The 26,678-nt window shown below is 38.7% G+C and overlaps 1 protein-coding gene across 3 annotated transcripts in view; it reads right to left on the reverse strand.

The window, feature by feature from the left end:
- The window catches only part of Samd12 (sterile alpha motif domain containing 12), a 409,481-nt gene that overhangs the window by 238,333 nt on the left and 144,470 nt on the right, over nucleotides 1–26,678 (reverse strand). For 2 of the 3 annotated variants that reach the window (XM_028766139.1, XM_028766122.1), the window contains exon 3: nucleotides 9,095–9,224. In XM_028766139.1, the coding sequence (XP_028621972.1) occupies nucleotides 9,095–9,224 (130 nt within the window). The remainder of the gene's footprint in view (nucleotides 1–9,094; nucleotides 9,225–26,678) is intronic. The other variant, XM_028766130.1, reaches the window with a different exon arrangement.

The raw sequence follows: 26,678 nt of genomic DNA on the forward strand, positions 1-26,678 counted from the left end.
ATGGATGTATCACATAAGTTATCATTCCACTTCTGTTGACACTTGCAAACCACACATGGGGAATTACCCATAACAAAAGAAGACAATTTCAAAAAGATAAAGAGGTGGAAGAGCTCAGAAAAATCAGTACCAGGTAAGCTAGCAAATACATAGAGCCACATTCAAAAAGACTAATAAATATAAAGTGGTTTCTCTTTACTCCATAGTATAAAAAGAACTGTCAAATTTTAGGGACATGAATATCACTAGCCTACTTTAAAGTGTTTTATTGATTCTCTGAGAATTTCATACACTGTAGCCTGACCGTATTCATCTCCGACTTCCTCTGATGATTTCTTACAGATCTGTCCGCACCTCTATACCATCCCAAATACCGTTTTAAAAGCAACCCATCAACTCCAATTTGTACTCTCCATATACTACCGGGTTTGGGGCCATCCACTGAAGTGTGATTGACTACCAGGAGTCACACTCTTAAAGAAAACTGACTACTCCAGGGCCACCAACAGTCTCTAGCAGTTTAGTCAGGGGGGAGGGTTCATGGCTCCTTCTCCTGTTCTATTGGAGGATGTCAAGTAGCTTTATCTTTTTTGGGTCTTATGTAGACAACCACAACTGCTGTGAGTGCCATCAGTGCAAGTGGTTCCCCTGCCATGTTCACAAAACACAGTTTCATTCTGATCTTTACCAACCTCTAGCTCTTAAGATCTTTCTGCCCTTTCCTCAATGATGCTCGCTGAGTCTTGGATAGGGGGTGTTGTACAGATGTCCCCGTTTGTGGCCGAGCACTCCATTGATGTTTATTCTCTGTACTTTGAACAGTTCTGAGTTTCAGCATTAACCATCATCCTCACTTAGGATATTTTTAAATGGGAGGAAAAGTAAAGGTAGAAGCCCTTCCATTACCCCCATCCCCAAAGAATTAAAGGAATTGATCTATTATGTAGAAGGCCACTTATAAATAGGAAAAATCAATAAGGAACATCTGCAAAGAATATTCAAAAGATCTCTATTCCTGCAGACATGTGAAGAACATGCATTGTTGTTTCATAAAATAGACCCCAGAAACCCTTCATATATATTCAAGGTAGCTTTTAAAAATATTTTATATTCTGAGTAGCTGCAAGTGTTTTGCCCATGAAAATAAGTCTTTAAGTTTGGCAGGGGAAAAAGTTCTCACTGATACTGGGTTTGAAGCCAGAGAAGTTGAAGTGACTTAGGAGCAACCATCGGAATACTAGACACAGCTAGGGGCTGAAATCTCCTCCTACCTGAAAAGATTCTTAACTGTGCATAAAAGAGAATCTGAAAGTTACCTGTGAGCTTACACCTGGTCCCAAAAGAGTCTCTTCATTAGCATTCCAAATCATGCCCAAGAAGCTAGGGAACAAATTTTGCAAGCAGAGAAAAATACATGATATTTTTCCCTCTTTAAGATTAATATGATGATTTCAGTCTATATATCCTAATGTCTCTCCAGTGTTCTAACCATCTTAGGTCTTTTAAAGAATATTTCTACAGGGAATTAACACAAGTCACTTCTCGTCTGATTAAGCACATCTGTCACAACATAGCAGCTGCTTCCTTAGCACAACAGAATTATCAAGAATCCTAATAGAAAATTTATAAAAGCTTTAACGCACCGGTGGATTAAAATATACCTTTTCTTGGATTTTTACAACTGAGCTGAAAATCCAGTTAGAATTTAATATCCTTGAAACAATGGCATAGGAAAAATCTCAATATAGTGGAATGGTTCGTAAAAGTATAAATACAAAAATTATTTTAAGTTTAAGTGTAATTTTCTTTGTTTATCTTTTAATTTAATTTATTTCTTTATTTTAATTAATCATTATAGTCTTTTACATTTCAAATGATATCCTCCTTACCCCTCTACAACTCCCCATCCTTTTCCCCCTCTTTCCTCACCTTTGCCTCTATGAGGGTGCTCTTCCACCCACTTACCCACTCCTTCCTCACTGCTCTAGCATCTTCCTATGATGGGGCATCAAGTCTCCACATGACCAAGGGCCTCCCCTCCCATTGGTGTATGATAAGACCATCCTCTGCTACATATGTATCTGGAGCCATGGATCCTTCCATGTATACTCTTTGGTTGGTGATTTAGTCTCTGGAATATCTGGGTGGTTCAGTTAATTGATATTGTTCTTCTTATGGGGTTGCAATCCCCTTAGCTCCTTCAATCCTTCCCCTAGCTCTTCCACTGGGGTCCCTGGGCTCAGTCCAATGGTTGGCTGTGTATATCTGCATCTATATTGGTCACGTCCTCGTAGAACCTCTCAAGGAACAGCCTTACCCGACTCCTGAAAGCAATCACTTTTTGGCATCAGCAAGTGTCGGGTTTGGAGTCTGCAGATGGTTTGGATCCCTAGATGAGGTGGTCTCTGGATGGCCTTTCCTTCATTCTCTGTTCCATTTTTTTGTCCCTGTCTTTTCTTTGGACAGGAACATTTCTGGGTTAAAATTCTTGAGGTAGGTGGGTGGCCCCGTCCCTTAACTGGAGGTTGTGCCTATTTCCTGGAGGTAGTCCCTACAGGTTCTATCTTCCCTTTGTTGCATATTTCAGCTAATGTCATGCCCACTGGGTCCTGGGAGACTCTCACTTCCCTGGTGTCTTGGACTTTCCAGTAACTTCCACCAGTTTCCCACACCCCACTGCTACGTATTTTTATTCGATTTCCTGACCCTTTATACTTCTCTTCTGTCCCTTCCAATACCTGATCCTGCCCCCCCTTTTCCCTTCCCATCTGTTTCCTTCTCAGGTCCCACCCTCCCTCTACCTCCTGTGAGTATTTTGTTCCCCTTTCAATGTAGAATTGAAACATCCACACTTTGGTCTTTGTTCTTCTTAAGCTCCACATGGTTTGTGGATTGTATTGTGGGTATTTTGAGTTTTTGTGCTAATATCCACTTATCAGTGAGTACATATTTTGTGTGTTCTTTTGTGTCTGGGTTACCTTACTCAGGATGATATTCTCTAGTTGAATCTATTTGCCTGCAAATTTCATGAAGTCATTGTTTTCAATAGCTGAGTAGTCTTCCATTCTGTAAATTTACCACATTTTCTGTGTCCATTCTTCTGTTGAGGGACAACTGTGTTGTTTCCATGTTATGGCTATTATAAATAATGCTGCTATAAACATATGAGAGCGTGTGTCCTTGATATAAGTTGGAACATCTTTTTTTGGGTATATGTCCAGTAGTAGTATAACTGTGTCTTCAGGTAGAACTATTTCCAATACTCTGAGGAAATGGCAGATTGATTTCCAAAGTGGTTGTACCAGCTTGCAATCACACCGGCAATGAAGGAGTATTCTCTTTCTCCAAATCCTTGCCAGCATTTACTGTCACCTGTGTTTGGTGGAATCTCAAGGTCATTTTGATTTGGATGTTAAACATTTCTTTAAGTGCTTCTCAGTCATTCAAGATTCTTCAGTTTAGAATTTTTTGTTTCCTTCTGTACCCCATTTTTAAATAGAGGTATTTGGTTCTCTGAAGTCTAACTTCGCTAAAATCAGGGACAACACAAGGCTGCTCACTCTCCCCTTATCTGTTCAATGTTGTACTCAAAGCTCTAGCTAGGGCAATTGGACAACAAAAGAAGATCAAAGGGATACAAATTGGGAAGGAGGAACTCAAGATATCACTATTTGCAGATGATATGATAGCATACATAAGTGACCCCCAAAATTCCACCAGAGAACTCCTATACCTGGTAAACAACTTCAGCAAAGTGGCTGGATATAATGTTAACTCAAACAAATTAGTAGCCTTCCTCTACTTAAAAGATAAATTAGTTGAGAAAGAAATTAGGGAAATGACACCCTTTACAATAATATCAAATATCTTGGTGGGGCTCTAACCAAGCAAGTGAAAGATCTGTATGACAAGAACTCCAAGTCTCTGAAGAAAGAAATTGAAGACCTTAGAAGATGGAAAGATCTCCCTTGATCACATATTGGTAGCATGAACATAGTAAAAATGAACATTTTACCAAAAGCAATCTATAGATTCAATGCAATCCTGATCAAAATCCCAATTCAATTCTTCACAGAGATAGAAAAAACAATTCTCAAATTCATCTGGAATAACAAAAAACCTAGGGTAGCAAAAACTATTCTCAACAATAAAAGAACTTCTGGGGGAATAACTATCCCTGACTTCAAGCTGTACTACAGAGCAATAGTGATAAAAACCACGTGGTAGTTTTACAGAGACAGGGAGGTAGATCAATAGAATAGAATTGAAGATCCAGAAATAAACTCACACACCTGTGGTCACCCGATCTTTAACAAAGAAGCCAAAACCATTCAGTGGATAAGAGACATCATTTTCAACAAATGGTGCTGGTTCAACTGGTGGTCAGCATGTAGAAGAATGTATATTGATCTATTATTTCCTTGTACAAAGGTCAAGTCCAAGTGGATCAAGGCCTTCCACATAAAACCAGATAAGCTGAATATAATAGAAAAGAAAGTGGGGAAGAGCCTTGAGCACATCAGCTCAGGGGAAAATTTCCTGAGCAGAACACCAATGGTTCATGCTCTAAGATCAACAATCTACAAATGGGACTTTACAAAATTGCAAAGCTTCTCTAAAGCAAAGGACACTTTCAATAGGATCAAACAGCAACCTACAGATTGGGAAAAGATCTTTACAAAACCTACATCCATCCAATAGAGGGCTAATATCCAAAATATACAAAAAACTCAAGCAGTTAAGTGAAAATTTTCAAACAGAATGTTAAAAATCAAGATGGGCATGATAGCACTCTCCTGTAATTCCAGCACTTGGAGACTGAGGGAGAAGCAAAGCTGTAAGCCTGAGACCAGGTATGTCTACCTAGAAAGTTCCAGAAGAACTTGAGTCACGTGGTGGGACCTTGTCTAAAAAAAGTTTAAATCATTCCCTCATACAAAAATTAGTATGTGTTTAAAATTTTATTTGATTCATGACTGAGGAAACTGGTAAGGTGCTAAAATTAATTTAAAAGAAAATCCAGCAGCAGACACAATTGCAGGTTGGGATGTCTGAAATCAATGAACAAATGCAAGGCCACTTTTCCATAGAGGCTGGCGAGTCAAGCAAACCTCTGCGGGATATAATTTACATGTAAACAGTTCAAATTTTGTTCTATCAAAGTTTCTATTTTTTCTCTAAGGATAATATTTCAACATCTTCCTGAACCCTAAAAATATCGTGCATTTTCCTTTGTGAATACCTGCGATAAAGCTGAACTTATAAACCTAGCAAAGAAGAGGCTGTCAAGAGTAACCCCCCCCAAAAAAAAACAGTACAATAAAAGTCAGGTGAATGTAGTGTCTTGAAAGCACAGAATTTTTCAGACTACTAAATCTTTTCAGACTACTATTGATCATTAGTAACTAATATCCTATCAGTAATTAAAATTAATAATTAACACAAAGTGCAGACAAAAATCAGGAGATTAGTGCACTATTATCTACAACCCAGAGCTGCAAAACAGCTCCTTACAGTCAGAATCAGATAACAAAAAAGGAGTGACAGGATTTTAAGAACACACACTGCCCCACCCCACCCCCAATCTCCATGGATCACTAATTACCTTATTTACTTATTTTTTTCAAGGCCACTGAGCGGTAAATGCTCCATAAACACTTGCTAAACTGATGGATGGATGGATGGATGGATGGATGGATGGATGGATGGATGGATGCTCACTATTTCTCTGCATTAGGTTTGGCCTTTCACACACATCATCCCATTTAATCTTCCCAATTATCCTTTAAGTTAAACATCATTCTCCTGCTACCAATGGGGTCTAGCTTGTATAACATCATGCAGCTACTGTGTCTTAAAGGATGGGGTGAGGCATATCTATGAGGATTTGACTCAGGAAACCCACCTACTGCTTTTCCCCTCTGGTCTAATTAACAATGCTCATTTTAGTTAATGTCATTGGACTGGCTACTTCGAAATCAAGGGGTATTTATATGTTACATTGACAGAAAATGCTTCCTCAGTGAGCGAGAAACCATTTATTTTTGTTTTAAGAAAAAAATAAATAAAGAGCATCCCTCAGCTGAGAGGTAAATAGTCTTGTTCGTGGTCTTTTAGATTAGCACAGTGTATGTACCAGCCCAGACTATTTTGTTTCCCCTTCGGGCACTCCTTTCCTAGCATTCAGGATAACAGAGTAGGATGAATTCAACACTGCTTATATGTGTGGTATGTCGTCTCTGAAAACAGTACAGCACAAAGAAAAACTGCACCAGCCCACATTTAATTGTATGCGCCCTGTGAAGTGGTCACTCTTCTCAGTAGCACCACAAGGGAGGTACTGGAGCTATCTCCCTTGTATAAAAGTGAAGCAAATTGGAGTTCACTGAGCAACTTGCAAAAAAAATCACATGATAATGCTGCAGCCCTGTGCTTTGACCTGTTTCTGCAACAGCTTCTGTCATCTCCCCAAGTCACTCTATTGGCTGCACAGGTGCTGGAGGTTTGCCATGACATTGCATTTTAATTGGTTTTTGTTGTTTGGTTTTGACCCTGGGTCTCATGTATCCCAGGCTAGCCTGTAACTCATTAAATAGTTATGGTTAACCTTGAGCCTTTAACTTTCCCATTTCTACCTCCTAAGTGATAAGATTATAATTGTGTGCCACCATACTTGTTTTATGTTGTGCTGGGGACCAAACCCAGGACTTTGTGGCCTAGGCAGGCACTCTACCAACTTACCTATGATCCTAGCCCCATCTTATTTTTTTCCTTAATTTATTTACTTTATATCCCAATATCAGCCCACTCTATCCCCCCAACCCCCTTCCCGAAGCTCCTCCCCTTATCATAAGTTTCTATGAACATCTCTTCCTTGATTATCATCACAGACTCCAAGGGTACTGGGATTCCAATAACTTCTACCGTCATGGAGCCAGATACTGCAGCCTGCTCCCAATTCTGGAAGTTAAGTTTCTAGCCATGTGGGATTGGGGTAATGGAGGCTCTACATTCATCCTGAAGTAGCAAAGGTCAGAGTTCAAGGAAAGAGAATGGTGTTCTGTGGCTTTCAACAGGTAAATAACAAAAAAGTGTGGATCAGATGTTAATCTGAAATCATTTTCTCTATTATCCTCAAGTCTCCAAATAATTCCCTGCTTTCTTTGCTTGCCAGAAAATAGGCTGGTCTTAGAAGTCAGGGGATTTCCCCCCCTCTTTTTTTTTAAACAACTCCAGATAAAACTTGACATAAATAAGAACACAGTTTTGCATGTAGAAGAGTTGGCTTGGTGGTGTATTTATACCATTTAATTTTCACAGTCTCTGATATTTTACGACTATGTTTATTTTGGAGATAAAGAAGTGAGGTTGACTACCTTGCTGAGTAAGCAGTTTTATCTTGAACTCACCCCCATGGTGGTTTCCTGACTCCACAGGTGTTTTGTGGATACCAAAAGATGCTCTGCAGAGCAGCGTGGCAACCCTACAACTCACACCTAGTTCCCATTCCATTTTTCTAGGTCACTTGGCCAGGTACTTGATTATTTAGTCAACACTGAGGTCATTCACTCTGAGGGAACTGTTTGTCTTCCTTGTATGAGCCTTTATGAGACTCATCTGTCTCCTGAGTGCATACCATAATTCCCACAATTAATAAGTGATACTACTGATCTCAAGTAAGATTGTGACAAGCCAGTGCCATTATCATCATTCAGGAATTAAGGAAGAATAAGCAGCCATTATCTGATGGAGATAACTGTTATCAAGCAAATGGACACTCTGATCAACAGACCCTCTGTGGACTTTTCTTATATGTATACTTCTAATACAAAGGATAGAATATAAAACCTAGACACTACAAAGCTATGTGTCCTCACTACCTTTAGGATTCCTGGAATCTTATTTTAAAGGGCTATTAGCAGTGGTTGGTGGATGTACAGAAAATGACTCTTTTAGAGTTAGAATCTCACACTTTGTTAAATCAGCTTGAGCTATACCTGGACATGTTTATTGTGTAATTAATTATTCATTACTTAAATGGCAAGACTCTAAAGTGATCCAGCTATACGTTTTCAAAAATCTTGAGTGTCTAGAACCCTGGTACCATGATAAGCTTCCTCACTGAATGAACTATGTATAATAGTCATGACAGGGGCTGCTCCTGGTGACACCCTCTCCTCAATCTCATTTACTTCATCCTTGTTTCTCTATGACTCAGGGTGCCATTGAATTCACTCTGAGAAACCCCTCCTCAAAATGTGATCTAGGCAGGTGTGAGATCTGCTCTAGATAACAGAGTTTCGAGTGAAGTCCAGATATGATCCTGATGCTGTAGTGGTGGGCATGAAGGTGGGTATATTCACTTCCTCTCCCATGCCATCCCCTGCCAAGGGCAGTGACAGCAAAGTCCTTTGCAGCACGTTCTACAACCCTGCTTTTCTGATTTCAAATCCTTCTTTAACCCTTCAGTGGAAGGCTTTAATACCCTTGATAGAAAACTAGTTTCACTATATGACTTAAATGTGTTTATCTCAGTGACAGTAAGGGAACAACTTCACTTTAGAAACTTAGACACTCTTGGGTGGGGACAAAGCAGAGTGGCTTCACTTTGTATGACAGGAGATGCCTGGTTTGGCAGGGAAAGTGACTTTCTACTATTGATTCTTCTACATCATTAGTTACACATATGTAGCTAATCAGTCAGAAAAGTCAATATGATTGTTCTAATGAGAGAAAATAGGGAAAGATTCTCCTACGTAGAAACTCTGCCTCTTCACAAAATCCCTAACCATGTTGGTTTGAACGACTTTACTTTCTCTTTTCACCAGGACTGATGTTTTCTTCCTTACCTTAGATCCACCAACCACCTGCCCCATACATCTGCATTAGATGTTCAAAATCTACTTTAGTGTACTAACTACCTGATTCATTCAATATCACGGTCCATGCTGTCTGGAATTTATTGCCTATTTTAAAGCAAAACATATCAAGAATCTTCAGCAGGAAGATTTTTGTGTATGGGTAGAGAAAGGCCATCATGATGGGAGTGGGAGGAGAATGGGATGAGAGGAGCCTTGGATACTGCAGACTTTACCAGTTATGTCATGTTGTTTGAATGACTCACTGTAGATCTGATACTGATTTGGACAGTGTTTCTTCAGCCACTTGCAGACATCCTGCTGGGTCCACAGGGCCACTGGTTTTGACAGCTTCACTGTTGCTGACTGTGGAGAAAGAAAGAAAGAAGTGTGTGTTAACGTTGCCCCATGCCTAGAAAGGCACTTATGTTCAACATCCTAGCGTGCTTGGTAAAGACCATAGACTGAATTCTCTGAAGGGAAATACGTGGCTTTTATTTTTCCCTAATATCTGCTATCTTCCTCAATATTGAACACACACACACACACACACACACACACACACACACACACAAGATACAAGAAGAAAAGTCAATGTAAAAATTTTACCTGATCATGGGGTTATTAGTTCTACTGGGAAACCTCTAGGAAGTAGTATTTTCCAAATATTCTAGCAACAAGATAATAGGGTTGTTAAGCAAGTACCTAAGGCTTTAGGGGTAAAATAGCCATTGCCAAATGCTTTTCTCTGTTTGCTGGAGGTATCTAGGTCTTCTCCTTGTAACCCCTGGCGCCTACAGCACTTGGCCCAGCAGGTGAGAATAATTATTTCAGGACTGAATGTTAGAGAACTTAGATACCAGCATACTAAAAATGCTAGTCTGCCTGGAGGCTCTGGACTCAGGGTGGTCCTGTAAAGCCCAGGAACATTAGTCATGCCACAGTGAGAAAGCAGGGAGTCAATTCTGCCAGCATGTGGGGAATGGTAATAAGATAATGGGAATCCTTAGGCTTTATGTAGAAGCCAACTAGTCAAGGCCTTTTACTGCTCACTGGATGTTCCAGCACTGACCATAAGTCATGAAAAATAAAAGTAAAATGATTTAAAAAACCCTAGGGTGTGAAGGGCCGAGTCTTTGATAAATGGTGGATTGCAAATACATTTATTAATAAGCTATGGCTCTGTTGTCTCCCCCATGGATCCCAGAAACTTGGGTTAGGCTACCTGAAATCACCTACATCAATAATTTCATTTTTATCATTCTGGACCACTGTTTGCCAAAATAGTAGGGCAGAAATATTGAGAAGTCTTTCAAATATATTCATTGCTACAGAGAGCCAGGCATTATTTTCTTACATTCTTCTTTTAACCTGTTAGATTAAGGCAAGGAGAAGGTCTTAAATTGGCAGGAGTGTGAATTATGTCTTTCAAACACTTGTTAACATTTTATTTTTATTTTACAGACAATGATTTGCTTCAGTTTTAGAACATTCAACAGAAAACAGTAGGTCTTCCATGTAGTTATTCTTTGTTTACTTCTTATTAACCTTTACTTATGCCAAAGAAACTATGACACAAAATGTATTTTCTATAATATTGTCTAGTTTTTTTAAACATCTTTTAATTACGTCCCCTACTGTGTCCCAATTTTAAGAACAAAAAAGTATTAAGGAAGAATGATAAGATAATGAGATATTTACCAAGAGATGGAGAGAAGGGAAGGGAATATGCAACACTTAGATGATACTTTTTATTAATATGCTTTTAATTAAATGACTTCTTGGGTCATCACATACCAAATAATTACAAACAATGCTTTCCCTTTTTATTTCTTGATGTGTGGTAATTTGAATGCAAAAGGCTACCATAGGCTCCTACATTTCAATATTTGGTCCCCAGGTGGGAAAACTATTTGGGAAGGATTAAAAGGTATGGCTTTGTTGTGCCACAGGGTGTGGCTTGAGCCATTCCTAGTGTCCCTCTCCCTCTCCCCTCCCCCTCCCCTCCCTCTCCCCCGTCCTCTTCCTCTCCCCCTCCCCCCCTCTGCATTGTGGTTATAGATCCAGATGTGAATTTTCAGCTGTTCTTTCCCTTCACCATTATGGGATCTAACTCTCTGAAACTATAAGCCAAATTAAATATTTTCTTTTATAAGTTTGACAATAGTATGTGTTTCATCACAGCAATAGAAAAATAACTAAGACATCATGCAATAATTTTTAATGCTTATCAAATTTCATTATAGTTTTGTAAAATGATGTCATATATGTATATCTTTACATATATGTGTAAATACTTTATGCAGTATGACTGATAATACTTTTTATGATACTAGCAGCTAATATTTCCAGCCTTAAACTTCAGCAAGACATGTGACCATCCTGACCAATGGAGAACAGTGAAATTCATGCTATATTAGTTCTGAGGCTGGATCATAAAAGACACAGTTTCTATCTGGCTTATACTTCAGTGTTCAATGTGGGAGCTCAATCACCACACTGTGAGGACATCCAGACCACATTATGAGATCATATATAGGAGTTTCAGTCAATCCCTCCCTTGATATCTGCCATCAACCATTAACAAACAAAGAAGCAAACAAACAAACATCAGAAAATTGTAGCCCCAAGTCTCTGAATCTTCTGGCTGAGAATCAGACACTGTAAAAGAGAAGCTTCTAATGACCCAAATGAATTTTTGGCTTATCACTAGGATTTGTGGTAGTTTGATCTACAACTCTAGTAATGAGATCACAAAAGAGCTTCTCTATCAATCAGTGCACTCCCCTGAGTGTCCTTTGTGTAACAAGATGGATGTTGCCAAGTACAGGCAGAAAGAGCAATGAACTGATATAACTTTCGTTCCATCAGTGTTCTTAAGCATGGCTCACCATTCAGAAGTAGGCTTCAGGACCAACACTGGCTGCTTTTCCCTGTGATATCCTGAGCTCATGTGGCTCCTTAATCAAACATGGCTGCCTCTGCCTACTATCCTTCTGCTCTATCTAAGGATGCAGCCATTTTCTCCTTCTATTTGAAACCATATGGACTGTTTTCCTAATCCTGATTGGAGAGAACTTTGGGCTTCAAGAATTCCAATGAGCACATGGTTTTATAGCTGCTGTTGTTTGGCTGCTTGATGCTAAATCTTTTTCTTTGGCCCACCATGTCATTCTTTCCTTCACATGATCAAGAACACTAGTATTTGAGAGATTTTAGGCAGAGATGCACTTTGTAGCATGTTTCACAACTCAGCACCTCTGAATCTGGCTCTTTCCTACTCTAAAACTTTTCCCTCAGATTAGCTGAATGAGTTTATAGCTGACACAACATTACCCTGAAACTCCTGAAAGTTTCTTTCAAGTACAGCTAATCACATTTTTTGAAGACTCCTATAAACCAGTCAGCGAAGACTATAAATTAGGACAGGGAAGGCAGGAGGATGAAGTTGCTTATACATCAATACATTAAACTCCCTTTTCTTGAAAGGTCATCCTTTAACTTGCTTATTACCCAAGGAACAGAGGACTCGAGCCTGGCTTCAGAGGATGATTCACCCAAACGTGTCAAGTCAACTCAGAATGGATCCTCAACGGCCCTTCACTGGTGCTCATCTTAGCTATATTTTTTATATCAGCAACTCAATGGTTCTAAACCCAAGGAGACCCCTCATTTTCCCTTCAGACCATATTATATTATATTATATTATATTATATTATATTATATTATAATTAACTGTGAATTTGGGGATATATGCCTTGAACGAAGTAAACTTGAGCTTGAGACTGTGTGATATTATTGGGATCTGCTCACATGTAAACATAGACAAGTGAAATGAAGGGTGGGGTTGAGTTTCTCCTATTAAAATACACTGGTTCATCTCTCCCTAACCAATGGCGATTCAAGGTCATGACGCTATTTAATCATCTGACCCTTACCCATGGCTGCATTGTGAAATTGTTATTAGTCTGCTACACATTAGCTTGTGAAGGTGTAGCATTAAGGAGTCATAATGACACCAATCTTCAATTTGTTCTATATTTTTAGATTTACTCTGCCTCCACTTCTCTTCAGTAGCACCGAGATGGTCCTCAGTCATATCTCCTTGTAGCATCACCATTAGCTCCATCCCAACAGCAATCAAGTTTTGAGAGTAAATACCATACACTGATGGCCTTGAAGACCTGAACCTTTACTTCTCTGTGTGAATTGGAACAACAGGTGAATCTATTCCCATGCATGAGATTAACATATTGCCCTCTGCAGAAGGTAGGAGCAGGACCTGCATGGGTGTCTCATCCTTCCCCTGCCCTCCTTTCTTTTGCCTTCCTGCATCCACACTCTTCTCTGTATCCATCACTACACGATCATTTTCTCATTTTTAAAATAGCTGCCAGATCTTCTTTTTCCCTCACAGTAGGAGTGTAAACCAAAATAATAGCAGTCCAAACAGCTGAGATAAAGAATTTCGTATCTTCTAGGAACAGTAAACTAATAAAAAAAAAAGTTCTGCCCAAAGGCAAGCATCAAAAAAACATTTACCACAGTCCTTTTTCTGTATGTTCAGTTCTACCACATCATTCCTCCGTTTACAACCCCAGAGACAAGTTTGGTTTCTTGTGCTGCCCTGAAAGAAGCCTGAGGCAGTTTATTATCTTAACCTCTGTGCATTGTGACATGAAGCAGGATTCCAGACATTTCCTTTCTAAACTAGTTCTGGTCTTTATATTGACAAAATGAAAATGCATTTCAGACACTTTCACTTTCTCTTTTACAGGGAGACTTTATGCAAGACTCATATCCTCAAGGGACAGGTTGTTTGCAAAACATCATTATTTTTGCAAATGATACTTATTTGAATTTATCTCAATACAATCATTTCATCTATGTTTTATAGTAATTTATAATGTGTGTTTAGCCAGAGAGAGTGTGAACATGGAAGCAAAGGGAAGGAGGGCAGGACAAGGATGAGACATCCATGTAGGTCCTGCTCCTACCTTCTTCAGAGGACAATACACTAATCTCACACATGAGGATAGACTCAGTCTGCTGTTCCAATTCACACACAGAAGTAAAGGTTCATGTCTTCAAGGGCATCAGATTATGGTGTTTACTCCTAAAACCTGATTGCTGTTGGGATGGAGATATGCCTGAGGATCATCTTAGTGCTACTGAAGAGAAGTGGAGGCAGAGTAAATCTAAAAACTAGAGCAAACTGGGGATTGCTGTCACTATGACTCTTGAATGCTACACCTTCGCAAGCTAATCTGTGGCAGACTTATAACAATTTCACAATGCAACGTTGGCTACAGATCAGCTGATAAGTAGGGTCATGACTTTTAGTCACCATTGATTAGGGAAACATGCAACAGTATATTTGAATAGTAGGAACTCAGCCCGACCCTCCATTTCATTTTATGTTGTAAATTTCAAGCTTGCCAAGATAAAGATGAAGCTTTTCTCCTAAGCAATTAAATAATTAAATGGTTTAAAGAAACTTAGTATTGAAGGAACATGCTAGAAAGTGCCTTTAAAGGCAGATTTCATTTTTTAGTTTAGTTACCCCTTATCTCTTTGTGCAATACAAATCCTCTCTTAATTTGCTTGGTTTCGAGTTATAAGAGAACACTGTAATTGCTATCATGTAATTACTGTGCAAAGTCACCACTGGATGAGTTTGTATGAGGCCTAAATTGTTGACTGTGAAACATCAGAGTTTAGCTATATCCAAGCCATTCACAAGACAAAGTGAGACATACAGACAACTACCAGAAAGTGGTAAATAAGGCTTCAGCATCATCCTAACTTGGTTTGGAAGCTGTAGGAGCTTCCTTCTTTATCTTTCCTGTAGTGTCCCATCTTAGTTGTCTATTTCTGTGATAAGACACCAAAAGCAAGGCAACTTAGAAGAGAAAGAGCTTATTTTGGGTTTACAGTTCTGAAGAGTGAGGTTGTGATCATCTTGGTGGACAGCATGGCAGGAAGCAGGCATCACAGCCTTGGAGCAGTAGCTGACATCTTGTAATATGACTATGGGACACAGAGAGCACACTGGGTATAGTGTGGGCTTCTGAAATCTCAGAAACCCTTCCCAGTGATACGCCTTCTCAAATAAGGACATACCTAATCTTTCCCAATCTTTTCTAGCAACTGCACTTGTGTTATAATACTCAAAATTATTACAGAAAAAAAAATAAAGAGAGGCGAAGAAGGAATCACACATTTATGTATAATAAACTATCAATGACTACTTTAGAGACTTAATACGATAGTTCACAAACACTTGAACTAACTAACTTAAAAATAAAAAACACAAATAATGCTCACTTTAACTCTTAGAAAGAGGTGTGAAGAAAATTATGAAGTTCTTTAACTGTTATACTCAGTTGCCAGCCTCTGAAGTTCACTTACAGTTTTTTTTACTATTGTTTTGTGTGCTTGTGTGTGTATGCATATATGTGTGTCTGTGTGTGTGTGTGTGTGTGTGTGCACATGTGTAGCTGTATATATATGAGGTAGCCAGAGGATAATATTGGCTGATATTCCTTAGATACTGTCCATCCTGCTATTTGAGATTGGTCATTCATTGGCCAGGAACTTATAAAATAGGCTAGGATGATTGGGCAGTGAGCCCAGGGATCCATCTGTTTCCTTTCTCCTGGAGCTGAGATCCAAAGTGCTTGCTACATAACTTTTTTTTTCTTTTAGTTTGTTTGTGTGTTTTAGTTTTAAGGATCCAATGTAGGTCCTCCTGCTTGGAAGTCCGTTAGGAAGTTTTTTAAGGTTTCAATTCGTCACTCCAAACATCCACTAGCCGTTCTGTTGGCTGTCCTCCCACATTTGTACCAGCCATGAAAATAAAAGCTCTTATACTCTCTTAAGAGTATAAGAGAGGGTTAAGGATAGGAAGCTAAGGGGCCACTGTTCCAGGAGACTACCATGTTGGACATTAAAATAAGTAAAAAAGTGAACGTGAGAAAGGCCTGAGGGAAATTGTCTCTTGTTTCTCCACATTGGAGCTCAGTCATGCCCTTGTTCACCCCTTGGTGCTGCAGACCTACAGACAGAGCAAGTCTGCAGGAGTCTGAATCATCAAATAGTTCTTATTTAAAATCTAACACAGGAAGCCAGTTTAATTTAAGACTTTTAAAATAGTGGTTCAAAGACCTTGGATAGGAGGAATATTTTAAAATGTGTGCATGTGCATGTATGGGTGTGCTTGTGTGCTTGTCTATTTAGGCATGTCCATGTGGGTGCGGGTTTATGTTCATGTAGGAATGAGGGACTTCACTTAAAGACTTCCTAACATTCCTGTAATTGAAGATAACTGCACATGCCCATCCTCTTCCCTCTTACTACACAAAACCTGAACAAACATGAATCCAGATTCAAGGTACTTCCTAAAACCTCACAGTTTTCATAAATATATATGAAGCTACCTGTTCATTGTTAACAAGTACTTGAGGTGACTTCATGTCAAGATTAAAGTTGGACTTCCATCTTTATCTCACTGATTCTTGGGTTGTATGTTCTATCAAAAGGAAAACAAATTTTGTCACCAGTAGCTACACTGATTTTCATCTTTATGCCACATCACAAATCTCTAGAGATCTAATGAGTTTGTTTTTATTCCATGATATAGTCTGATGAATCCAAAACTATATTTCCAGCCTTCCCTTTTTCCACACTATAGACTCCAATGTGTATTAGACACTTTGCAGGTCCAGTCCATAAACATCACAGCAAACTTATCCAAGACGGAGGTCCCATTCTTTCATCCCAAACTGCTCCCTCTGTCACTCTCAACACATCATCTGATAGAGATTGATACAAGAGATTGCACTTAGATCAAGATTTCCTCCTCTTGCTGATATTCACCATAGAGTCATCTGTTTCTCTTACATTCCTCATGGAATCTACTGGAGAAACCTGAGGGACCTAGATTCAGGTATATCAGACTCCTTCTCTCTTATTGTCAAAATTCAACTGGAAGAAGTGTCTTGCTATACCCAGCCAACAGTATCTGAAGGTTCAGTCCATCAATTGAATATTGTTTTCCATTAGTCTTCATTCTAAACATTTAAAATGGCATATACAAGGCTTTACCCAATCTCCCCACCCAATGTCACAATGTCATTTTCATTATATTCTCTTAATACTTTCTTTTCTCACTATGATAGTCTCTTTTCTGTCCAGAAGTACCAACAATGCCCAGTTACTTTGCTTCAAATTCTCTTATACATACACAGCTAATTGCTCACCTCCATAAGCCTCTGCTTATATAGTCTTTCTTTATAAGGGTTACCAGCCCTGTTTCTCTGTTTAGAAATCCAACACCCCTCTCTCTGATAATTCCAGTTCACATTACCTCCCTCTACTGTTTCTTTCTCTGTGGCAAGCACATGCTGCACACTCCACAATTCACTTGTTTTAATGACTGATTATTACATGACTCATCTTATTGCCTTGCACCTTGCAAAAGGGTTGAGGTCTTTCTCATTCTGTGAGAAATTCCATGTTTTAGAACAATTCCCTGCACAAGGCACTCAAGAATCATCTGGTGAACAAATGGAAAAATTGTCCAGAATGTCACCATACATCATGGCTCCTATATCCTCGAAGTGTCAGAAAACTGGTTCAAGTCCCAGCTGTGCTCTTGACATTCTCAGGTTGAAGCATCTTTTCCTCCCATCAGATTTTTTTTTTGTACTGACTGAGCAGAAGTTGCAGACTTTGCAGAAAAAAATGCAGTTGTCTAGCACCATAATTCTTTGCAGCACAGCTCACATCTCCCAGTCTCCATCTTTTTGACTGACATAGAGAATTATGAGACAAGAGAAGTTTGGCATTCGGAGCCATAAAGTCTTTCAGCAAAGGCCAGCTTTGTCAACTACTAGTACTAGGAACCTGAAGATGATCCCTGGACCAGTCTGAATATACAGTATATTACAGAAAATCCCTATCCTATGGTATGTGAAAGCATTAGAAACTGTTCATCTAAGACAGTTAAGTAGTGCCTGATCCATACATAGTATGTGTTCAGATAGAATATATTAATATACCTTCGACAGTATATGCTTCTCAGATGTGTGAATTCTCGAGTCTCATTTGGTGTGGCACAGTGGACACTGATACTCTTTGGAGGCCAGGCGAGTTGTGGGAACAGTGAAATAGGTACACTGAGTGGATCTGGTGGAGGTTGGAGGTCAGGGGCACTAGGAGTAGCAGGGGCGGGGAAATGTGGTGGGGATGTATTGTATGAGAAAATAATAAAAAATGAACCTAAAAGAAGGATGGACAGAAATACAGCAATTAAAGAAGGAGTATGAGTTAGACAATGGTGGGTAAAGACAGATATGGGGGGAAATGCAAGAGAATACACAAAAAAGGAGAAATGATAAAAGAACAAAGTTACCAATAAAGTATGGTTTGGGTATGTTTTGATATGCTTCGTCTTATTCACATAATCCTACTTATTCTGACAACTACACAAATATGACTTTGTGGGCTTCATGAGAAGTCACTAGTTTCTGCCTAAGAATCACTGTCAGCCTAAGACTCACTACCTAAGACTCACTCCCTCTTTCCAGGGACTGTCCTGTACTAAGTGTTCTAATGACATACCAAAGACACAGCTCAGATCCTTCAAGTGTTTCAAGATCCCGCAAGATATTTAGAAAGACACACTATTTACCTGTATGTGCAGATGCTGCTAATCTACCCAGATGTGCAGATGATACTGCTTGACAGTGTTACAGGAGATGCTTGTAAGCTAGGCTGGGAAAATCTACTGTCTCCAGTGTGCATGCTTTTGGCAGTGAGGTTTCTAACAATGAAATCTTCCAGAATAAATAAGCAATCAACAAGACACATGTTGCATTTAGCAACCTGTATTGCTCTGCTTATCAAAGCCTGTTTTTTTTCTATTAGCTCAGTTTCTCATCTTGTCAAGAGAGATAAAGAGAGAAGATCACACTGTACTTTGAGTCAGTCCTGACTTAATATAGCAGGAAACCCCACCACTCAACCAGACAGATAAACACAGCCCTCAAGAGATGTGTACTACACAAAAAGGCATATATACACTCCATGCACATCCTATTAGTAAGACATTAGGTGAATGATAGGTGGAGAAAAGCATGAGAAAAGCTCATATGAAAACAAATATGAACCATTATTTGGTTCAAATCTATTGATTATTATTATCATTGTATATTTCGGCAACAATGACTTCTAAATGATAGTAAAATGGATTGAAGACCATGATGTCTTCATTGCAACGAGATCAGGTGCAATGACTAGAGTTTTTCAGTAATAAGTTCATCTGTAGCCAGGTGGTGGTGGCGCATGCCTTTAATCCCAGCACTTGGGAGGCAGAGGCAGGCGGATTTCTGAGTTCAAGAGTTCGAGGCTAGCCTGGTCTACAGAGTGAGTTCCAGGACAGCCAGGGCTACACAGAGAAACCCTGTCTCGAAAAACCAAAAAAAAAAAAAGTTTTCATCTGTTTCCCTACTTCTTGATTCTGTTGGATAAGCGGAAGCCATGTGGCTTACTTTGATGGAAGAGCAAGACATAGATAATGTTGACTCATGTATGAGAAGAATTCTTGAGTGAACTTGCATGTTTTCTACATTTCTTACTCTTTTGAAATCTTTGGGAGAGCATTCATAAGTCAAGCCTGACCAAATAGGACTAGGGAATGTGGCAGAAGGGTCTTCTACATTCATTCCAAACATAGTATTAGAAACAATGTATTAGAGACTCAAGAAAAATCACCTTGAATCTTTCTAATAATTTATGAAGCACCAACCACATCTGATTAGAGAGGAATAGACTTAGAAAAGGCATGCAGCACATATGAACTCATTTCTAATGAGCTTTAGGGATACACTGAACACGTATGAAACAAAATTACACAACATACAGACTTAGTACCACTCTAGCTTGATAGACATGATGGAAAATACAGGTCTGAAATGTTGACTATGTTATTGTTACTCCTGGTGCTACATGGCTTCCTCATTTACTTAATTATGATACATGGAAACAAAGGAGCCTCTACCATTGTCTTGGTATGCCCAGGGCAGAGATAAGCTAATCTGGTTCCCCACTCTGGCCCTTCCCTTATGAATGGAGGACACATTTTTATGCAATACACTTGGACAGGGATAATCTTTCTACTTTAGTGATATTACCAGTAAAAGGACAATGAAAATATCTACTCTATCCATAATGTAAAATTAAAGATAAACTGAAGTAATAAAATAGCTAAACATTTAATTTGCATGATTTTTAGATGAAACAGATGATAATAAATCCTACAGAATTTGAGGCCACCTACTTTCAGTCCTAAAGAAAAAGCATAGAACCCCAAAATTGCTGTTGTACTGGGGTAGAGAGTGGGTTAAAAAGAAGCAAAATCTGGAAGCATAATGTCTGTGTGATGTTTATAATTCTAATCTTAAACTTAATCAAAGAATACCTTAGCTCCCAGCTCCATGGATTTTTGCTGTCAACCACTCAGCCAAAGGATGAGTTATTTCAATGGAGACTTCCAGCCCCCAGAACATTCATAAAATACACCTCTGTCATTTAAAACATCCAGTCTGTGGCTCTTTGTCATGGTATTTAAAGCTAAATTACACACACAGGACCAAACTAGTCCAGTGATTAGTCAATTCTTATTTAATACCCTAAGAATATAAGACTGATGGAGCTTTGAAACTCTTACTACCAGTATATGATCAACAGGAAGATAAACCAAACATAAGATGAATTATAAGATAATCAAGAAAACTCATTTTCTGTATATTTGCATTTGATTTTCAAGTACTTGCTTTTATATCACTGAAGAAAATATAATTGAGGACTTGCTCCATTAGCATAGTACATTAATTTTATGAACTGTTTTTCCATAATCCCTGTCCAGGTACATATCTTTATGACCACATTTTCCTCTGAACAAAAAAAATGATGGATCTTTATTTGATTATCTAAGTAACTTTTGTCTATATAATCACATATATAATCATACTATTTATTTTCAAAACTTACTGCTATTAAAGAAAGCATGCAAAAGACTTCAAAGTAGGGATTAAAGTGTCAAAACACATTTCTTGTCTTGGCAGCTATTTTTTTTCTCAAAGAAATTACACATGGTCTTAAGTCAAGTAAAATACCCATTTCTCCAATGTCAGTTACAATTTCCAGAGCTTTTAAAGTTATGATCATGTATTAAAAGCATGGTCCCCAAGACAAGCAAGATACAGAGAGAGAGGTTTAGGGAAAGGAAATGGATCAGAGGGTTCTGCTTCTATCAGTGGAACAATCAACTGATGAATTTAAAAATGTGAACAGATCATTGGAAAAGAGTGAAACTGTGGAAGGTTGGGGCATGACTGAAAAATTCAAGTCATTGTGGGCATGTCTTTGAAGGGGAGATCTTCTGGCTTCTCACTGTTACTACTTAATGTTTCCTGGCCTCCATGAGATAAGAAGCCTTACTGAGCCATGCACCTTTGCCATGATGTTTCTGTCCCACTGAAGATCTAGACAGAATGATGTAGGGCCACAGGCCTAGTCCTCCAAAGACATGAGTCAAATACATCTTTCCTGTTATCACCTTTCCTGTTATTCCTGTTTCTCTAAGATGTCTTCACAGCAATTGAAAGTTAGGTAATATAAGTGTCAATGTATTCATGGGTTCTCTTCTCAATCTCTTTAATTTGCCCAGCTTCAAAAGTATCTATTGGTATTTTGGTAAGAATAATCAGAAATTAGGAATTAGCAAATTAATACTTTCTTCCCTCATCTATCCATCCATTACTAATTTTAACTGTATTGATTGTTTTTATAACATTAAATGGTATATTTAAATGAATCTCAAATATAGACTCCTTCAATTTTTTTCTACTGCTTTATTCTTCCAAAGACCTACGATTGGTCATCTACAGTATTACTATTATGTTGTCAAGGCTAACAACATATATTCAATCTGAACGTCTATTCTTTCTGCTATGTTACGATTATAGATTGATTTAAAGTTAAAAAACAATTTTATTTACTTTATTGGCATTTACTTTTTTGTGACTGTGTAAATTCTGTTCAAATGCTTATCCAATTAGCATTAGCTTATATTATTTTTTCTTGTACCACATTCTTAGCAATCCAATGTCATATCTTTTGAGAAACTTAAAGAAGTTCCCAAAAGGAAAATAAAATATATTTTTCATATTCCAGCTGTGGTGGCTTTAATAGATGTGCTCACCATAGACTTGTGTGTTTGAATGTTTGGCTCTTAGGGAGTGGCATTCTTAGGAGTCACGGCCTTCTTGCTGTAGGTGACCTTGTCGGAAGTACTCTTCCACAGTCAGGGTAGGCTTTGAGGTCCATGCTCAAGCTATGCCCAGTGTCTCAGTCTCTCGCTGCTGCCTGTGAATCAATGTACTCCTTCTCCAGCATCATGTCTGCCTTCAAGTCGCTTTGTTTTCTTCTATGACAACAATGTACTAAACCTCTGAAACGATAAGCCAGCTCCAATTGCATGTTTTCTTTCATAAGAGTTGAAATGTCCTGATGTCTCTTCACAGGAATAAAACCCAAACTAAGACACTTCCTATTGTTGAAATTCATGCCACAGTTTATTTTATATTTTACAGATACATTCTCATGAAGTTTTGGGTGTTGTCACTATTTAGATCCCTCCCTCCCTCCCTCCCTCCCTCCCTCCCTCCCTTCCTTCCTTCCTTCTTTCCTTCCTTCCTTCCTGACTCATTCCCTCTTCAATGCTGGCCATTCAGACCTTCAGTCTTTCTGTCTATGCCCTCTCAAATTCTAGAATTATAGGCTAGCAACATCACAGGAAACATTTTGCTCTTCAAAACAATAACAATGACCACACCCCAATATTTCTAAAACTGTAATCATAGTCTCCATTTATCAAGTCTTCTCTCCCCCCTTGTGAAAGATATACTCCATGAAATCCTGGCTACAGTTTAGCCTAATTTTAGTGGATGGATAGATGGATGGATGGATGGGTGGATGGATGGATGGACAGATGCTTCTTCATCCCCTTCTTAGTTTGCATCTTCTGCTTGGTGGAACATAAGCAGAAGACACTTCATAAGAAGCCTTTCCATGTCTTAAAAAGGTTTTATTCTATCCTCAAACTTTGGTTAATGTAATGTTTAGACTCATAATTCTAAGTTAAAAAACAATCTCCCTTATAAAACTGACAGCATTACTTTATATCTTTCTACTACCAAGTAATCCTGTGGAAGGCTAGGCCAGTTTCACATCCGTTTCTTTCACTGCCTCTTGTTTATTTATATTCCTAGCAGGATGTAGGGTTTTATTTTTCCTCTATCTTTAAAACTATTCTTTTTATTGTGGAAATATTTTTAGTACAATATATTTTGCTCATGCATTTCTCCTCTCCCAGTTCCTTCCAGAGCCTCCCTCCCAAATTGCCTACCCACCAAACTTGATGTTTGATATTCTCTCCCTCTCCCCTTCTCTCTCTCTGTATCTCTGTCTCTCTCTGTCTCTCTCTCTGTCTCTCTCTCTCTCTCTTTCTCTGTCTCTCTCTGTCTCTCTGTCTCTCTCTCTCTCTCTCTCTCTCTCTCTGTCTCTCTCTCTCACACACACATGCACACACACAGACACACACATGCACACACACAAACACCACAGAACAACACAAAAGAAACATCCTCCATAAAAGTAGAAATCAAAATAAACATTTTGAGATTTCATGAGAATGTGCTTAGGTATGAGACTTCTTCCAGACTAACAGGTATTCAGAAATCCCATTCAATTTAAAGATTAAATGTGTCTCTCTTGACACTAGCACTATTACTTTTTTGTATGTATTTTAAAATGCAGCTCATACTTCCTACTTATAAAACACATGCCTTGCTCTTTAACCTATCTTTTCCTTTAAATTCAAATATTAAATGACCAATCTTCCAATTGTTTCAAAATGTTTTAATTGACATGAAAGACATGAACTGTGACACCTTAATCATAGAAACTACTGTGTTCAATCGTATGGAGTGCACATTCCTTGTGGAGTGGTTATCATCATCCTTCTCCAGAACTCACTCTAACTTCAACTTGTATGCCCATTGAATGGAAACTCTCTGATCCCTTCACCCAGGTTCTGCAATGAAAATCCTGCTGTTTCAGTAAGTTTGACTATTGAAAGTACCTCACCCACATCCATATATGATCAGAATAATTTTGTGGGTGTCTTATTTTAACAATTATAATGTCAGGTTTACTCATGTCATACAATTTATAAGAATATCTCTTAGATTTGAGATTGTATTAATGTTTATTTTATGCTTATGGTGTTTTGCCTGCATGCATGTGTGAATACTATGAATATTTATTGCCAAAGAGTGACATAAAAGGGCATAGCATACTCTGGAACTGGAGTTGCAGTTGTGAACCACTGTGTGCATGATGGGAACTGAACCCCACCCCATCTGCTGGAATAGCAATCGATATTCTTAACTGCTGAAACATCTCCCCAGCTCCTAACCTTCCTCTTTGATGCTGAAAGTAATCAAATGCCCTTATATTTTACATTGTATTTATCCATTCATCTATCTATGGACAATTTCTCAGGATTACCTTCCTCATGCTAAAGAGGATTGATACTAGATAGCAAGAACTGAAGTTAAGAAACGGGGAGGATTTTATCCCTCTGCCTGGAAAATACTTGTATTTTGAGTTAAGCTGGAGGATAGTTGCCAATATAATTCATCTGCCAAATAAAGAAGGAAAACCTGAGAAATTATATAAATACACTAGGACCTACATTGGATGGCCTCGTACTTACAGTAAAACCCAGACTCTACTTTCTACTCTGCAGGGACCTCTCCCACTGTATCTATTCCTTTTCTTTGTCTTGGTCTTGAGGTCCCCAAACCAATAAATTTTAGCTCACTTCACATTGCTCCAATACACTGAAGCCATCATGACTTTAGAACAGCTCTCTGAAGCCAGCTCGTTTCTCAGAGACAGTTTAGGTTTTCCATTCAGAACTCAATTTAAGTGTCATCTCAGAATTGTTTGTGGCCACATAATATGTTTAATGCACTGTATCTTCATTAGAGCCCTTATATATAATGATTTCATATACCCATCTCCTACTATATTCCCTGAAGCTATCATGTAGGCACACAATCCACATTCCATACAAGAGTACATTGTACAACAATATGGAATTCTCTTCACTATTCTGATGTACCTTAATGGTACACTAATTCTCGAAGTGAGAATACAGAATAAGTCTTTGTAATCCTTTGAGGATTTAGTAAAAGAGTGTCCTAATTTAGTAAAAGAGTGTTATTTAGATGCACTCATGAAGAGACAAAACTAAGTAAGGAAGCACCCTGAAATGACTTGTTGTGCCCTTGTAAATCTGAATCTGAAAGTAGTGATAGTTTTCCTTTCTCTCCTCTTCCATTGCTTTCTATGCGCTGAGTAATTGTTAAGGCCTGCAATTGTATTCTGTTGGATATCGAACAGTGCATAAGCAACAAGGGACCTTTCGTTAACTATACACAGTCCAGGCTCACGTGTAAAAAGAAAACTGCAGGAAGTTGAACAAGGAAGGCTGCCTGAGCCCAGGAGCCATTCTGACTTTGCAGAAGTTTGATTCCACATACCTAGCATTACATCTTGGCTTTCTCACTTTCCTGCATACTCACTATGCAGTCAGAAGGAGGGAATCTCATTTCTCCACCTCTCTGCTTCCTATAAAGGAAACAGGAGCATGGTATCTATTCAATATGTTTGCTGTGAGTATTTATTTAGTCATGATATAAACAGAAAATGTACTCTTCAGCTCACATGTTAATCTTAACTGTTATTGCTCTTTCATGTTCTCTGCTGGTGCCGTACTATGGTGGCCATCCTTGCTATTGAGATTGCCTGGGACAGGAGGAAATCAAGGAAAAAAAATGTGCATCTTAGAAATTTTTGTTGGCAGTTATCAAATAAGTTGTATTTGTTATCTATCATTAAAACAACTTGCCTAAGCCCCTGGGAACTCAAAAGGTTGATGGCTGTCATTTTATAGCTTTTTTCCTCAATTAGTATGAAAGATGCGAAACATTGGACCATATCCCAGCCCTTTCTGAGACCTAGGTATGTGGCTATTATTGTTTGGAAAATTGCATCATCCTCTCTGTCTGGCAACAGAAACCCAGTTACACACAGATCCTTCCCCCAGTCAGCATGTGCAACTGATCCAAGAGGAAACATGGTCAACTACTCAGCCTTTGCTTCCAATCTGATTTGTCCTTTGGGCCTTCAGGGCTGACTGCCTTCTCTAGGGAGGATCATTTAGGGCCAGAAATAGAAACTTGGAATCACATGGAGAACACTCATTCTGCTCATAAATACTTTTTGTGGCAGTGAAATCTGGGATCCCATTGAAATGCTTTAAAACCATAAGAATAAAAGCTCCCCCAGTTGAAGGCAGCACCGGAGTCCATGCAAATGAGCAGTGACACTGAGACAGACCACAGATCAGTTTTTCTACTTGAATAAATAACGTTTCTCTACAAAACACAATCTAAGACCCCTTCTGAACCTTTTTGTCCTCCCCACTTCCTCTGCTCTCTTCTCCAAAATAAGCTGTTCCTTAGTTTCTCTATTCCATTTCTGTTTTCCCCTTGATATAGCCAGATTGTTAAATTAAAACGCACCACCCTGTGTCTTTACATGCACCTTATTTTCAGTTTCTATTCTGGGGCCTCACTCTGGTCCATTAGGTATTTAGCATTCTAAGCCAAAGCAAAAAGAGGC

This window comes from Grammomys surdaster, unplaced genomic scaffold (genome assembly GCF_004785775.1).
Source record: "Grammomys surdaster isolate TR1022 unplaced genomic scaffold, NIH_TR_1.0 63, whole genome shotgun sequence".
Classification (NCBI taxonomy): Eukaryota; Metazoa; Chordata; class Mammalia; order Rodentia; family Muridae; genus Grammomys; species Grammomys surdaster.